A 16,139-nucleotide genomic window follows, 5' to 3' on the forward strand; every position below is an offset into this window, starting at 1 on the left:
ACAATGGATAAATAAAGAGATGTGCTAAGAGAGAAGTGTTTTATAATGCTTTACAGATTTTTCAGTGTTTTATCATTATTTACAGAGAAAAGAGAATATGTGTTAAAGCTTTTCACAAAGAATGAAACATCTATAATATAACAAGGTATATATATTTTGCCTTATATATTAAACACATAGGAAGAATACTTTAGTTAAATTCAGATAATAATGGACTTGCTAGGACTGTCAATACGACTCTCAATCTCCTCAGCCAACCCTTTGAAACTGAGACATTGAGTTAATTCTGACACAGACACTCTGAACCATCATTCTTAGCATTTTTACACTAAGCCAGCAAAGCTCTCGTCGTTTTGTCCTTCACCAAATCATCACTGGACTTCACCAACAACCCCCGACCTTGACCCCTGACCTTGACCCCCTAAAATAATATTCTATACTGTTCTAATCTATTTTATAGAAGAAACTGTAATGGTCAGTCAAACTGGGCCATAGGGTGGTCACTCCACGCAGATAGCTTAGAGAGCTTCTCCTCTACGGCAGGCTCAATAGGCCATCCCCAAGCTTTAAAGAAGGGAGCCAGGTTCCTTTCAACAGCCCAGGAGAAGGTCTCAGCATACAGGTTCATCTTGCCCTTGTTGTCCTTGGGCACGTTCTGCATGGTGTGGTAAGCAGCAAACACCTTTTTGAAGGCCTCCCATCCAAACTGGTCCTGGAGCTGGATAGGGTGAATATAGGCACCTATTAGACTAAAATCACTTTATTAATAGGCAAAGATCATGGAACTAATAGAGCGCTGATGTCTGAATTTAGTTGTAATTCTATTTCTGAAAAAAAATCCAACTATTGTTCTTGGTCATACTTCCTATTACACAACTCAACCTTTAATTTTATCCACTACCATAACAAGACTCTCTCACTTTCTTTCAACTACCCATCAAATCTGTCGATCTATCTATCTATTCTTCACTCATCTGTCTGGCTATCTTCCCCTATGTATCCATTCATCCATCCAACTAACCAACCAAACCATCACTATCTATCGTCCCTATACTTATTATTATTAGTGGGCTTGCTTCAGCATGTCAAACTATTGTTCTTCAACATACTTATTATAGCAAGCATATAGTTGGATATTTTGCTGGGTATAGTACCAGTGTATATTTGGACTTGCTAAAGCAAGCCCACTAATAAGTAATCTAAATATCAAGGGTTGGACTTGCTGATGCAACCCCACTAATAACTTAAAATCTAGGCCAAATCAAAATAACAGAAAAAATATATAATACAAACAAATATTAAAAAATTCTATTAGGCTATAATTCACCATGTAGGAATATATATATATATAAAATAATTTCCTATATATATATAGGAAATTATGTGGAAATAATGCTTAGGGTCTTCTACTTTCTTCAAAGAATTCAACACAATGTGTAAATGCATTGTAGCAAATATTGTGTAGTGGTAATCAATTAATCTATACTAATACAAAAATACTAAAACTCAATACAATTTTGACCCATGACTGGTCTAGAGTACCCTCTACCTGCATGTAGGTCTCCAGTGCCGTCCACATGTGCCAACTACCCAGATCCCTGCCCCCTTTGGCATACCCCTTGGCACGGCTTTGTCGGTTGGCGATGGTCATGGCGGGGTGGGCCTGTGCCCGCCCAATGCCAAGCACCTCCTCATGCACATAGACAGACCAGAGGTTACACGTGCACTCTGTGGTGTGTGAGGGGAACTCCCAGGCTCCTCTTTGCTGGTTGTGGCCCAGTTCGTGTATGGCACCCCACAGGCCAGAGCGGCGGGCCGCCTCAGGGTTGACCAGCTCAGGGGCCGAGCAGGAGTGCATCATGATGGGGTAGCCTGCGTGCATGAAGCCTATGGGGGGAGGGGGGAGGAGAGGGAAAAAGGAAAGTAGGAGAATGAGTCAAGGGGGAGAGAGAGAGCAGGGAGGAAAGGAAGGAGTGAGGAGAGAGAAGTAAAGGGAGGAAGAGCAGAATAAAGAGGAGGAGGAAACAGAGAAATGAGGGGGGGGGGGAGAAAGGGTCAAAAGAATGGATAGTTTATCTCTCTGGCCCACTGTGTTTCTTTTACAACCACCAAATTTTCTAAAGCCTCATTCTAAAACAAGAAGCTGTAAAACCCAAATTATATCATTCCCCTTTCTAAGAAAACCCAGAGTTATGCCCAATCCCCTAACCCTTACTTTATGTACATAGATCTGGGAATTGTGTAAGCACTAAGCAACAGGCGATTTCCACTATAGCACCTGGGACTAATGAGTAGGTGTCAATCACTATTGTCTATAGTTTCCCTGCCCTTTCATGCTCTCATATAGGCAGTAGCTTGAAGCTGTTGAGAATGACATGATCAAGGGTACACCATGCTGTGTCACCGCCCTCTGAAATTCTAGTCTCTTCCCTTCTGGGTCCTGCCCAGGGCAAACCCAGATACAGTGCAATCCGGGTCCTGCATGTGGTGAACGCAATGCTGAAAATCAGTGGAGGCTGTTGGAGATAGAAATCGGAGGACGGGCTCATTGTAATATATGGAATGGAATGAGGAGTAGAATCATCTCATTGTAATGCATGGAATGGAATGAGGAATTGTATCTAATGTACCTTAAGGTTATGATCTGTAACTCTGGTTCTCTGAAGGAGATGAGTGAGACCCCTCACTATGGGACCAGCACCATCGCCCCTGCAAGGCTTGAGTGCACTTTCAGACACGTAACTAGAAATAAGCTCTCCCTGACAAACCCATATCCATTCTGCGAACAACATACTTTCACAACTGTAAGCCAGGCAATCTAGTGAGGGGTCTCCTTCATCTCCTTCAGAGAACCAGAGTTACAGATCGAAAGTTCTCTTTCAGTTGTCTCAGTTAGACCCCTCACTATGGGATGCTTGCAAAATGCACCGATTGCCAAGTCTGACAGAAAAGCCTTCTGTCACTCAGCTCCCATTCCAGCGTCCAGGACTGTGTGTCCCACGGAAGGAGCCGTGACGGCCAGGCAGTAGAAACTCACAAAGGCGTGGGGAGACGCCCAACTGGCTGCAGAGCACATCTCTGAGAGACACACCCTTAAAAAGGGCCCAGGATATAGTTAAAGCTTAGATAACTTGACTTTGAACGTGGCATGGTTGTTGGTGCCAGATGGGCTGGTCTGAGTATTTCAGAAACTGCTGATCTACTGGGATTTTCACGCACAACCATCTCTAGGGTTTACAGAGAATGGTCTGAAAAAGAGAAAATATCCAGTGAGCGACGGTTCTCTGGGCGAAAATGCCTTGTTGATGCCAGAGATCAGAGGAGAATGGCCAGACTGGTTCAAGATTATAGAAAGGCAACAGTAACTCAAATAACCACTCGTTACAACCAAGGTATGCAGAAGACCATCTCTGAACGCACAACACGTCGAACCTTGAAGCAGATGGGCGAGAGCAGCAGAAGACCACACCGGGTGCCACTCCTGTCAGCTAAGAACAGGAAACTGAGGCTACAATTCGCACGGGTTCACCAAAATTGGACAATAGAAGATTGGAAAAACGTTGCCTGGTCTGATGAGTCTCGATTTCTGCTGTGACATTCAGATGGTAGGGTCAGAATTTGGCATAAACAACATGAAAGCATGGATCCATCCTGCCTTGTATCAACGGTTCAAGGTGGTGGTGGTGGTGTAATGGTGTGGGGGATATTTTCTTGGCACACTTTGGGCCCCTTAGTACCAATCAAGCATCGTTTAAACGCCACAGCCTACCTGAGTATTGTTAATGACCATGTCTATCCCTTTATGACCACAGTGTACCCAACTTCTAATGGCTACTTCCAGCAGGATAACGCGCCATGACACAAAGCTCACATCATCTCAAACTGGTTTCTTGAACATGACAATGAGTTCACTGTACTCCAATGGCCTCCACAGTCACCAGATCTCAATCCAATAGAGCACCTTTGGCATGTGGTGGAAAAGGAGATTCGCATCATGGATGTGCAGCCGACAAATCTGCAGCAACTGCGTGATGCTATCATGTCAATATGGACCAAAATATCTGAGGAACGTTTCCAGCACCTTGTTGAATCTATGCCACAAAGAATTAAGGCTAAGTTATGAAGGCAACCCGGTACTAGCAAGGTGTACCTAATAAAGTGGCCGGTGAGTGTATATGTGCAGTGTGTGCACAGGGCAGAGAGTGTTCAGATGCTATTGCTCTGGGGAGGAGAAGGGGGGAGAACATGTAGCTCGCTCACCGATTTGGCTGTAGCCAAGGCGAGTAGCAATGCAGTTTTAAGGTCTTAAGGTCAAGGGTCTTCAAGGGTTCGAAGTGGGCACTGGTCAGCACCTCATGAACCACCGTCAGATCCCATGAAGGGACGGGTTGTCCAGATACCGGGCATAGTCCCACCGTCAGTCCCACCGTCGCCCTACCTAGTCCAACATGGCAGGCTGAAATGGTCAAAGGTTCATGATAGAGAAGGCTTTACCTCTCTCTAGCAGGTCCTGTAGGAAGGAGAGAACAGAGGGGATGGAACACTGGTAGGGTAGCCTCTGTCTCCACACCACGCCTCAAACGGCCTCCACTTTCTGTCACATAAACCTCTGGTGAATAGGGCCCTGGCACCCTGGATCGTGGCAATCAGATTCACGGGTAAACCTTCAAAGCTCAGATTCGACCTTTCAGGGGCCAACCCATACATCCATCAGATCAGGTGAGCATGGAATACTTGGGCTAGTGCTTGGGATAGTAGATCTATGCGCACTGGGAGTGACTCGGAGAGACAACTGGCTTTCACTGCTCCACACTAACAACAGTCTGGCGGAAGCATGTGCCTGCCTGGCGATTGATACATGCCACTGTGGAAGTATTGTCCGACCTGACCAGGACGTGACCTCCCTGCAGTAGAAGACAGAAGTGCCTGAGGGCTAAAATCACAGTGTAGAGCATGATATGGACCATGTGTAATGGCTCCTCCTAAACACCACACACCAAGCACCTTCCAAGTACTGCTAGACGCGTCTATCATCACCACGCTGCGTGAGAGGACTCTGCTGGTCAGGCAGCCCACGCGTAGGAGGGACGGGTCTCTCCACCTCTGGAGTGCGCTGAGGCACTCTGTGGAGATGCTTACGCACCTGAGCCGATCCAGATGAGAATACGAATAGCGAGTAAAGTGTTTCAGAATGGAAATGGCTAGGCTCGCCTCGCTAGGAAGAGCTTATATCTCCTTGGTACCAGGCGGGGCTTGAAAGCGCACTCAAGCCTTGCAGGTGTGTTTGAATAGGTTTTCAGCTGATAGGGACGCAGGAGTGCTTATCCCATAGTGAGGGTTCGAACCAAGTCGACTGAGAGAGAACATTCCTCATTCAATTCAATGCATTACAATTAGCCCATCCTCTGACTTCTACCTCCAACAGCCTCCCCTGGTGAAAATAGATGTGATCAAGGGTACATGATACTGAGTCACTGCCCTCTGAATTGATGAGAGATGCTGGGCTATCATTGTGTTTGATGTGGGAACGGGTATACACCTACTAGCGACCTGAGCCCTTTGCACGTATGCAAGCTTTGCACAGTTGTCCAGCCACTGTTCTTTTGGTTTTAAATATTTCCGTTCTATGCCACTCTTGTATTTAAGCCTATTGCTTACCTGTGAACTTGTGGACTTGTGAAGGCCCAATAGTGGCTGTAGCTAATGTCAACATATACACTGAGTTTTAACTTGTGATCCATTTCACAAGGCTATCCACAGGTTTAGTGTAAAATATAATTAGTACATACTATTGGACGAATCAGACAGAGGTTTCCCTAAATTATATTTCACTTGCATTGAGTGAATTCAAAGTCACCTGGCATGTTAGTGTGCCCTAGTCTTAATAGATGTGTGTAAAGTTTTTGCTTGCCAGACGTGCTGTGAATTATAAAGCTACTCTTGAATATCATGTGAGCCTATTTTTGAACCTCTGTGTTCTACTATAAAAATATCTTCCTGTTTTAGTTTTTGATGTACCATCCAGTGGCCTGTTTATCATTGTTAATGATAAACAGGCCACTGATTAGCTAGCCAGCTAATTTATAGTACCTAGTAGTGATGCGTGGGTCGGCTATTTATGGACCCACCCCGCAGCTTCATAGACATGGCCCAAGCCTGCTCGACCCAATATCATGAAAATAAAACAATGCTTCAGGGGTAGAGGGTCCAATTCAGATGCCTGCCTTCAGAGGAGTCCGGCCTACTGTGGTGACCGTCATGAGAGCAGGCTATGAGAGACACTACAACCCTCCTGAGGCACCTAGCAGATCTAGGCCTCATAGTAAACATACAGAAAAGCAAACTTACTCCCACCCAGATGGTGACGTATGTAGGCATGCACATCGACTCAACTCAGATGGAGCCCTGCCTCCCATCAGAGGTTGTGACATTCTATTGTGACATTGACAATAAATAAGATGTCAACAAGCTATATAAAAACATTTTCCAAAAAGTGGTATATTTCAGAGAGTAGCAATTTTACTGTCCCGGCTAGAAACAAGAAATACTTCAATTGATGTTATTTTGTCCATAAAACATTCAATTGAAATACTGTCAAATTCCCATTCATTCTTATGGAGGATGTTGTTCCTTGGGTGTTCCAATATGGCAGACGGTGGCTTGAGAACAGTGTCAGCCATCTAGGGAATTATGTCTATGATTTTAACGCAATCAGGTTTTAAAGATCTTTTGTTTCAATGGCTGTGATGCAGCTGCACGCAAAATTATGATAGTTCGAGATGGTATGCATCCTGGATTGACCAGAAATACACACTAAATGGATTTTGGGTGAACTTCCCCTTGAACTCTGCCTCGATTCACTGCTCTGAGACATTACGCAACATTGACCGAAAGCTCTATCATATTGTAGAAATTGTGCTAGCTGTGGCAAAAATTATTTACACCTTGGAACATTTTGTAGGGTTCCTGGTAAATGAAAATGGCTGGACTAAGGTTTACAAGATTCAGGGGATGCATAGACATTGGCATGGTGAGCAGTCATGGCAACAAAATTGGTGCTGAAACATCTGATAAATTAGCCAAGGAGATTTGGCATTATCAATCGTTCAGTTCGGTCCATAACTGCAATCCTTTGTCCTCCATGTTTTGTGTTTTGAAAAGCCATCGGGTTGGCGACTGCTATCTCAGTTGTATGGTTATCAAAGATGAATGCATGACTTGGAACGTGGTTTAAGCCAATCAGATAAAAATAAATTCTGAACATGTTTTATAACAACGGATAATTGGGCATTAGAGACAAACCATGGGAAATTTGAACGTCTGCCACGAAGCGTTCCTTGCGGGGGAACTTGGCAGGGATGACAGCCAGGTCAGCAATGCCTCTCATGATGGCATCCCAGAAAGCAGCCACCTCGTCAGGCCGATCCACTCCCCGAACCACGTCAGACGCCACTGTCAGGATGATATTCTCAAATTCCAACTCCGCCCAGGGGGCGGGGGCTTTACGTAGATATGCCCAGTCGGAAGGCGTGGTCACACCTGGAGAGTCAGGGGATCAAGGAAAAGCCACCTTCATTTGAACAAAACAGATCATTCAAGTTGTATTGAATTGTTTGAATTGTTTTTATTCTCTATGTAGTCAATGCTTTTGAAATCCATTTCTTATTTCCAAATCAACCCCTAGCCCCTACTCTCTAGGCACTCCTGTAGATCGAGAGGATATGTATAGAATCATTGCCATATCCATTTATCCAATCCTATTAACATCAAATCCTTTCAAATGTACAGATGTTCCTATGAATTTTGTATTTTTTAATACATATAAAGTTTCTTCAACCATGTGATGCCAACAATGCACACATTAGAAATCATCAAGGACAAACACAATAAAGTCAACAGACTTATTTTCATTGTGGTCCTCAGGAGTAGGGCTCGGGGCTGATTCGGATTTCATCACAAATCCCTCTCTACCACGCACTTACCAGACTTGTAGTAGGGGGCCTGTACTGCTATCTGCACTATGACTTCCACCCCCTCCACCTGAGTGTTGGGTGGAGCCACCAAGTACAGGAGACCACCCCACAGGTTCCACACCTGCATCATCTCTGAGTCGACAGGGAACTGCTCATGGACCACAGGTGCTCGCTTTAACTCTGATGCGTTGCCAATGTTGTCTGTCTGACAGCCAATCTGTACCTAAGAGGAAAAATATGCAAACATATTGAATAAACCAGACCTTGGCCAAATACAATACACATGTGTGACTATTCCATTGGTTTGATTGTACCAGGGAAAACTAATCATGGTTATGCTTGGTCATTTACCTTCCAGCCCTTTTTTAAGATCTCTGGCGGCATTGACATGTATGTCTTCATTCCAGGGGAGAGGTACAGACCAGTGCTGATCCACTCCTCCCCTCCTGTCACACACAGTTAGTTAATGGGGTAACACTTTACATTCAGGTTACATTTGTAAAAGGTTTATAAGTGGTTTATAATTAGTTAATAAATCACTTATAACCAGTTTATTATTCAAATATAAACCATTTACAGTTATAAGTCATTAGTTTAGATTGATTGATATTTACTTGGTGCTTGCCAAATAGGGAGCTTGCAATCAGGAGCAAGTTATTAATGCTTTTTATATAGCACTTATAAATGCTTTAAAAACTAACCCTGTTGTGAAATAATGCAAGATTATTTGCAATTGTTGCATAGTGGTTGCACATTTAGGGAATTGTATTTGCTAGTTTTTACACTGGATTTATGTAATCATGGGTGTAATTACACATTACACATTTATAATAATTCAAAACATTTAAAAATGTATTAATTAACAACAACAATAATATGTCATGATAATTGTCTAACACTGTAATTATATGTCTCTATAAAATGTCTCTATAGTCCAGTGAATGCCCTATGTTGTCTAAATGGTACAATGGTATAATAAAAGAGATATAATGCACAGGCAACACTGTGTTAAGAATCAAAGTCTGAAGCAATGATGGTCAGGGTCTGTATGTTTTGATTTAATGGCTGCTACTGGGACACAATGTACAGGTCACTCTGTCTGTTACAGTAGGTTATCTGGTTACAAATAAAATGTGTGTTAAGAGTCCCAAATAAAAATGTGTGTTAAGAGTCCTAAATAAAATTTGGGTTAGAGTCCCAAATAAACATTTGTATTACAGTCCCAAATAAAATTTGGATTAGAGTCCCAAATACAGATTTGGGTTAGAGGCCCAAACACCCGGGGAACAGGTATTCTAATGTAAAGAAAATTAAATTGGTGCTAATAATTGCACTCTGACCCTAAAATGCACTGTGACGTTTATTCTTTTTATGTCTTTTATGCTTTTTTTATTAGTTGGTTTTTTTAATTTAATTTTTTTATGCTCTTTCGTTTTCATCTATTTTATGTAAAGCACTTTGAATTGGCTCTATGTATGAAATGTGCTATATAAATAAACTTGCTTTGCCTTGCCTACAATTCAGCATTAGTATTGAAACTGTTTATAGGGCAGTATTCTTATTTTGAAGAGAAAAATAACTTCTATTGTGAAGGACTTTCAAATAACATCATGAACCAGGAAATGGGTTTGACATCCATATGTGCAAGCTATCTCGTGTCTATCTTTACACAGTATTTGGTCAAAACTATCAAATGATATATAACATTTACAAACGATTGATAGGCTATGGCCAGCTGCTGCCTCGTAAAAAAGGAGAAAGGTGTGAATCACAGCGCTAGCAACTTACTTCAAAGGTGATGGTAATAACTACCTACTAGCTATATGCTTGTTTTGATACTGTCTGACTGCTAACACAGAGCTAGCTCCACACCAGTGTGGCTTTGTCGTAAGCTTGAAATAACTTTAAACACCGCTAGTACACAGTTTGTTATATTCTGGGGGGGGCCACACGGGCTAGCTCAAATCAATGCCAAATGAGGTTAGGTAGTAGCTAGTTAGCCAGTGTCACCTGTAGCAAGCCTGTAAGTTAATGCTAATGTGAAACGCACATATCAAACTGTTTATTAACTTATCTATTTTCATTCCGCAGCAGGCCAGTAGACTTGCTGCAGTTTGTTATTGGGTTATGTTTTGTTAAAAGTGAAAGCCATCTCTGTCATTACCATAGTATAGACAAGCCTGAATGAACAATTGATGTGCATTATTCGTTCATGACTACTTATTATGAATCATGCAATACTGGATTACTTTACTTGATGTCCCCTATACATATTCATTACTGTTCATAATTGGTTATGAAAAGTGAGGCTACTTCACTTGGAGTGCCTTATTTTAGATGTTATATCGTAGGTGAACATTAATTATGCATGGTTACAAATGTTTGTAACTCAATAATTTATGTCAGTCTTATTCATAAATGGTAAATGGTGTTACACTTTACATTAAGGTCGATTTGTTATCAGTTACAATTGTTGGTAACTCATTAATAAATGGTTAACGGTGTGACATTTCATCAGTGATACATGTTGATACCTCTTATATGGTCAGAGGTTTTCTCCATAAGTACACAGGATAGAAGAGTACTCACGTGACTTAATTATCAATGTGGTCTACTCATTGATATACCCAACCCAGCTCAGAGCACGAAACACACATCAGTGAACACAGAGAACGGGTAAGTAGTGGATAGATATATCAACAAATAAAATCTGTGAACCTGCATGGTGGACATGTTTAAATGAGTAACATGTTGATAAGGACATCAAGATTTCAAGGGCCTGGTTAAAAAAACATGGTGACAGTTGTACTGTACTTTGGGAGATCTTCACATTGTACTGTATGAAAATATGTGTTGAATTGGTTTGGTGCCAGCCCAATCATCCCCATAATTCAGGAAATAACTTTACCAACTGTGCAACCACTGTGCAACCATTGCAAATAATATATTATTATAATAATTTGATTTCACATCAAGATTAGCTTTTAAAGCATTTATAAAGCATTAATAACTGGCTCCTGGTTGCAAGCTCCCTATTTAGCAAGCTCCCTATTTAGACATTATATGATCTTTGGTAACAGAAACCCACTGCAATTGTGCATATATTGTCAAATTTAATGAGTGCTGACCTGCTGTCTTGGTACTGATCCTGATCCTGGCATTAGCAACAGTGGGCAACACCGGTTGGTCTTTGATAAGGTAGGGCAGAAGGGCGTCTGGGTCAGGGCACACCTTGTATACCTCTGACCCCACATTGAGCAATAGGTGGTCCTTAGCACTCTTCACGGAGCAGGAGTGGCCCATCTGGGGGATGTCCGCCTTTTTTACCATGTCAGTTAGCATGGCCACCACGCCGGTGTATGAGGCGCAGTTGTGCGCCTGCATGTGCAGATATGTGGCACAGTCGCCCCCAAACTTCCTCAAACAAGCCTCCTCATGTTCTGTCAGTTCCTCCCCGAGGGTCACATGAGCGCCAAAGTGCTGCAGCAGCTGGCGAAAGTGGTACCCCTCGGTTGAGAAGGCCTGATCTGGAACAGGAGCCTTGTAGCACCCTGCCGCCAGCGTCTTCCCTAAAAGACTCATGCCCATCTTATTGAGGATATGGTTGCCAGGATACTCAGTCAGGGGGTTCTGCCCTGGGTGGGTCTGGGCCCAGTACCAGGCATGGCCCCCAATGAGTAGACCCCCACCTTCCGCCACAAAATCCTGGATGTCCTCTCTGTGCTCGTCGCTGTAGGAAGTGCAGACATAGACGCTCAGCTCCTTCCGAAAGCCTGTCTTCTCGCAAGTCAGGCCAGACTGGCTGAGCAGGGTGTGGGCATGGCCGAGCTGGGGGAGGACACCCACCAGGCCATTACGGCCCTCGTCCAACCAGTGCACTGTGTTGAGCCAGAAGGGGGCAAGCTCCTCTCGACCCAGGTAACCCTCATGTGTAGCCACGACGACGCGGCCCTGCCCATAATATGCCCCAGCCAAGAATGCCCTGCCGTCCTGAGTGGTGCCGATGGGGAACGCCAATGGGCCGTGCACCAGCACCTCTGAGGGCACAGCCCCACCCTGAATGTCAAACTCAGACACACCCTTAAGCAGGAACTCCAGGTCATCCTTGAAGTCCTTACCTATCCTAAGAGAGAGAGGAGATTAAGAGGATAAACAACCTTCTCCTAACAGTGTCAAATTATACCACACCACACCCACTCCCTTTAGTGCACTGTGTGGCAAACAAAGACATTTTAGCTATTAGTAGCTTCCCCAAGACTGCCCAGGCCACTTCTGTACTTACGCCACTGCCAGCCAGCTGGAGGGTATTTGGGGGGGTACAGGGAGAAGACCCAGCTCACCACAATGCTCTGAGAAATAGATCCCTGCCACGCTAGAGACTTTGTTTCCAGGGAAGCCTAGGAGGGTGTTCTCTTTGGGGTGAGCCTCAGCCCAGCTCCACGCCTGGCCCACCATTAGCAGCCCTCCCCCTGCCTTGAGGAACCCCACCAGCTGCTTCACATCTGGCCCTAAGCAGTAGGCATCGGTGACATACACCCCCAGGCCATCACAGATGCCCCCCACCTTGGCTTGGATGCTGGAGTAGCCCAGGTTATCAATTATACAACTACAACTCTGGTGGACACCCACTGTGGTGTTTTCAGAGGAGGAGCCCCTCAGCCAGGTCAGGGCATTCTGCACTAGAGCAGGGAAGGCAGGAAGGTAGCCCTCGTGGCCCAGGACTATCACCCGCCCCTGGCCGTAGAACGATGCCGCCATCAGGACCTGGCCTCGGGTGTTCATGGCCAGAGGGAAGGCGTGATCACCAATAAGTACCAAGTTGCTGGGGACCTGTGGCCCGCGTAGGTCCAACACCTCGATGCCTCTCATAATGGCAGCGTATGCCTCCTTCTGTGACATAATTCTGTTTTAGTTACTGTGGAAACAATTGATGCTACTATGTGGTTTGGAGCGTCTCCTTATGCTGTGGAGTGAAAAAAAAAACAATGTAAAAGACTTGCAATGGACCAGAATTAAGTGAAAATACTGAACAGTACAGTACATGTTACAGTGGTTACAATTCTTTCTTAAAAGAGACAGAAATATGTAAGCATTAGAGACATGAGAATTAGACTCCATCAATACAGTATATAGGTGATGACATGCTGCTAAAGAAGTGCTTACATTTGAATACAATCTCTTTGCACCTTTTTTCTACCAGCGTAATCCTACCTTTTTCAACGAATGAATTAAAATTAGAATGAAAACAAAATAAAAGTTGAGTACAAACAAACAAATCTGAGAACCTACCTAGATTAAATGTAAAACCAGCAGCCTCTAATATCACAACAATAATAAGAGGAGATGCTGACAATTGAGTAAGAAGAGCCCTGTGGAGAGAGTGACGAGAAAGAAAATGGACCAGGAAGTACAGAGTCAAAGGGGAGGGGTTTGTGTGAGGCTCCAATGACTGGCCAAGGTTTCTACTAGAAAAAGTTTGGGGTGGTGCTACAGTATTATCAATGGGGTAGAGGGAGTGCTCACATGTGGATCCGGTCTGGCAGGGTTGAAAAATTTGCACTGTACATAAGAAAAACCTGTTTGACAAAGACAACACCTGATCAGCCCTCCTGCTAAATATGGCAGTAAATAAACACTGAACAATTCTTGAAGAATATAATTTATAAATGCCTCATAAGCTTAGTTAAACTGCCTTATACCCCATCACACTGTATAGCTTCAAAACATGGTTAACCATAATTTTTAAAGATGTTTTTTGGTTCTTGCATAGATCTGTCTATGAATTTGAGAGTGGTTACATTCCTCCAACCCCACCCCCCAGCTGTTTACCAAAAGAAATGGCAGGGTGATTGCTTTATTGTTGTTTAAATCCCTTTTAGAGAGACACTATGGATGCTCAGTTACTACTTGTTTATCACACATTTTCGCTTCAGTGTTGACTGTATGTTATGTTTCCCGGTAATTGACCCTATACAGGAGCCCTGGACCAGGCCTCCGTCCAACGGGTTAGATCCTCAGCCTAAAGGGTCTTACCCTAATAGGTTTCTAAAGATATACTTAGGCTGGTGTTGAATAGATTCACCCTGCTGTTCACCGTCTATTTCCCACAGTTCCCCTGCTTCCTCTTTCTGGCTTTGTTTTCCGTAAGCGACCCACAATTCTTATATGAGTGCCAGTTGGTGTAGTTGCAGGAATTTAATTTATCGATGAGGGCAATTAAAAAGAGGCTAGAATAACCATTTAGACCCTATGATGTAATATGCGCAGTGAAATCTAACTTTTTACAATTGAACAAGGAGGATAACACAACTTCGGTGACTATTTCAATTCTATCTAAACTTATTTTTCTTTAAATGCAGATTTGTACTTTATTTAAGCTTTAAGCGTTACCGCATGTTAATGCAATGTAGCAATAAAGTAATTTAAGAAATAAAATAAATTAAAGTAAATTAAAGGAATAAAAGAAACGAAAGTAAATAAAAGGAATAAAATAAATTAAATATTACCTTATCTGTCCCTACTCTGTCTAACTTAGTATAAATTTAGAGAGGCTCCATCTAGCATCGGCATTTGCAACCACTCTACTCTTTGCAACTACTCTCGGTTCCTCTATCAGCCCAGCTGATTTCTCTGGAGCAGCACCGAGCCCTCAGCTGAGAGACTTTGATAACCCACGCTTCCTAGTACAAGTAAAGTGGTCACTCAACCCCATCCAAACCTTTAACAGAGTCCCAACCACAGACAGTTATGGGCAATGCCAACTACTGGGAGAGCGAGGACTAAGTCTCAAGGTTAGCTAAGAGGGAGTCTACTCTGATACCATCAGCCTCCAGGCTGGGGGCTCCCAAGTCTAAACACTCTCCTGAGAGGACTTTGGTCATGGATTCCCCGATTGGGCTAGACCTCCTGGTCTCTTAGGGATCTGTCCCCCCGTGGGGTCTTATGGAAATGCTCGTTGAGATGCTCTTGTCATCCCATTTTATATCTATTCTCCGGACCTGGTACCTGGGAGGTAGAACACTTTTAACCTATCAGACTTCTTTCTCCTTCTTCACACCATACTTGGGCATACCTCCTCCTGTTCTGGAAAGTACCTTAGGTGTATGTTACACCATATTTGGAGACATCTTCCCCTACTTGGAAAGTACCCTCCAGATAAGGCCCACGTCCCAAGGTCATTCACCTCTCTCCCTACCAATTAATTACAGATCAACACTTCAACTTTAATGATAAAACAAACTTCAACTTCAACCATTAAACATGTTAAACACATTTCAATCATTAGTCAATCTTGAATCACTCTGTTAGGTACTCAACTTTAAACATTAAACATGTTAAACACATTTCCACATAAATCATTATGTTAGGTACATTTGAAACATTAAATGTATTAAAACATGTACTATTGGTTATATTTGAATGGTTACATTTGCTGTTACTTTATTACCTACATTGAAATAGTTATATGTTGATGTTATATCATTAGTTATTTAGTATATCCTATTCATAACACTTGATTTTACTTCAGAGCATCATTACAACACCCTAACCCGCCCGGAACCACATGTTTTTAATGGTTACATTCGATCACATTTCAGAATATCATTACTCCACACAGGCCTGTTGTTAGAAATTATTTTTATAAAAACAGTTTATTATTGCTATAATAAAAATACATTACTGCAGTGTGCTAAATTTACTAATGTGATGGCCTGTTGATAAATGAGCGATGGATCAAGCATTAGTCCCATAGTACGTTGAATTAATACATGGAGAGGTTGAGCCAGGTCATCAAGAAAGATGTTGCAACACACGCTTACACAAAGAGCTATAGTGGAATAGTACCAGGCTAGGGAGGACATACCAGAGTAGGTGTCTTATCTCTTACAGGGTGCTGACTCCGCAGATGGGACAATGGTGTGACCAGCCCGTCAACAACAAGGGATGCCAAGTCTAAAACACGGTTCCTCCCCAACCAAATAGCCAATCATAATCATTTTGTATTCTGTAAATACTTAGTTTGACTGTTTGAATCCATCCATTTTTGGAAGGTTGGTTACAGATTAACAGCTTGCTGACTGTGATTTTCTTCGCCAAAAGTGGTCCTTGTACAAGCCTAGAATTCTGACATATAAATAAATAGCTAAAAGTAAGAAGTAGTTTGTC

At 43.0% G+C, this 16,139-nt stretch overlaps 1 protein-coding gene across 4 annotated transcripts; it reads right to left on the reverse strand.

The window, feature by feature from the left end:
- Nucleotides 1-34: 34 nt before the first annotated feature.
- On the reverse strand, nucleotides 35-13,944 carry LOC310822966 (TRPM8 channel-associated factor homolog). 4 transcript variants are annotated; one of them, XM_083695572.1, is made up of 8 exons: nucleotides 13,325-13,944; nucleotides 12,256-12,936; nucleotides 11,102-12,096; nucleotides 8,325-8,419; nucleotides 7,983-8,196; nucleotides 7,303-7,539; nucleotides 1,550-1,887; nucleotides 35-718 (listed from the first exon to the last, which is right to left on the reverse strand). In XM_083695572.1, exons 2-8 carry the CDS (start codon nucleotides 12,870-12,872, stop codon nucleotides 476-478), a joined length of 2,739 nt encoding a protein of 912 aa, XP_083551698.1. In that variant the 5' UTR covers nucleotides 12,873-12,936; nucleotides 13,325-13,944; the 3' UTR covers nucleotides 35-475. The 4 variants fall into 4 exon arrangements, with proteins under 4 accessions (XP_083551698.1, XP_083551700.1, XP_083551699.1 ...); XM_083695574.1 differs by having other exon boundaries at nucleotides 13,263-13,944; XM_083695573.1 differs by having other exon boundaries at nucleotides 13,137-13,944.
- Between the last annotated feature and the right edge of the window lie 2,195 nt (nucleotides 13,945-16,139).

Source organism: Argentina silus, assembly GCF_951799395.1.
Source record: "Argentina silus genome assembly, chromosome: X".
Lineage (NCBI taxonomy): Eukaryota > Metazoa > Chordata > Actinopteri > Argentiniformes > Argentinidae > Argentina > Argentina silus.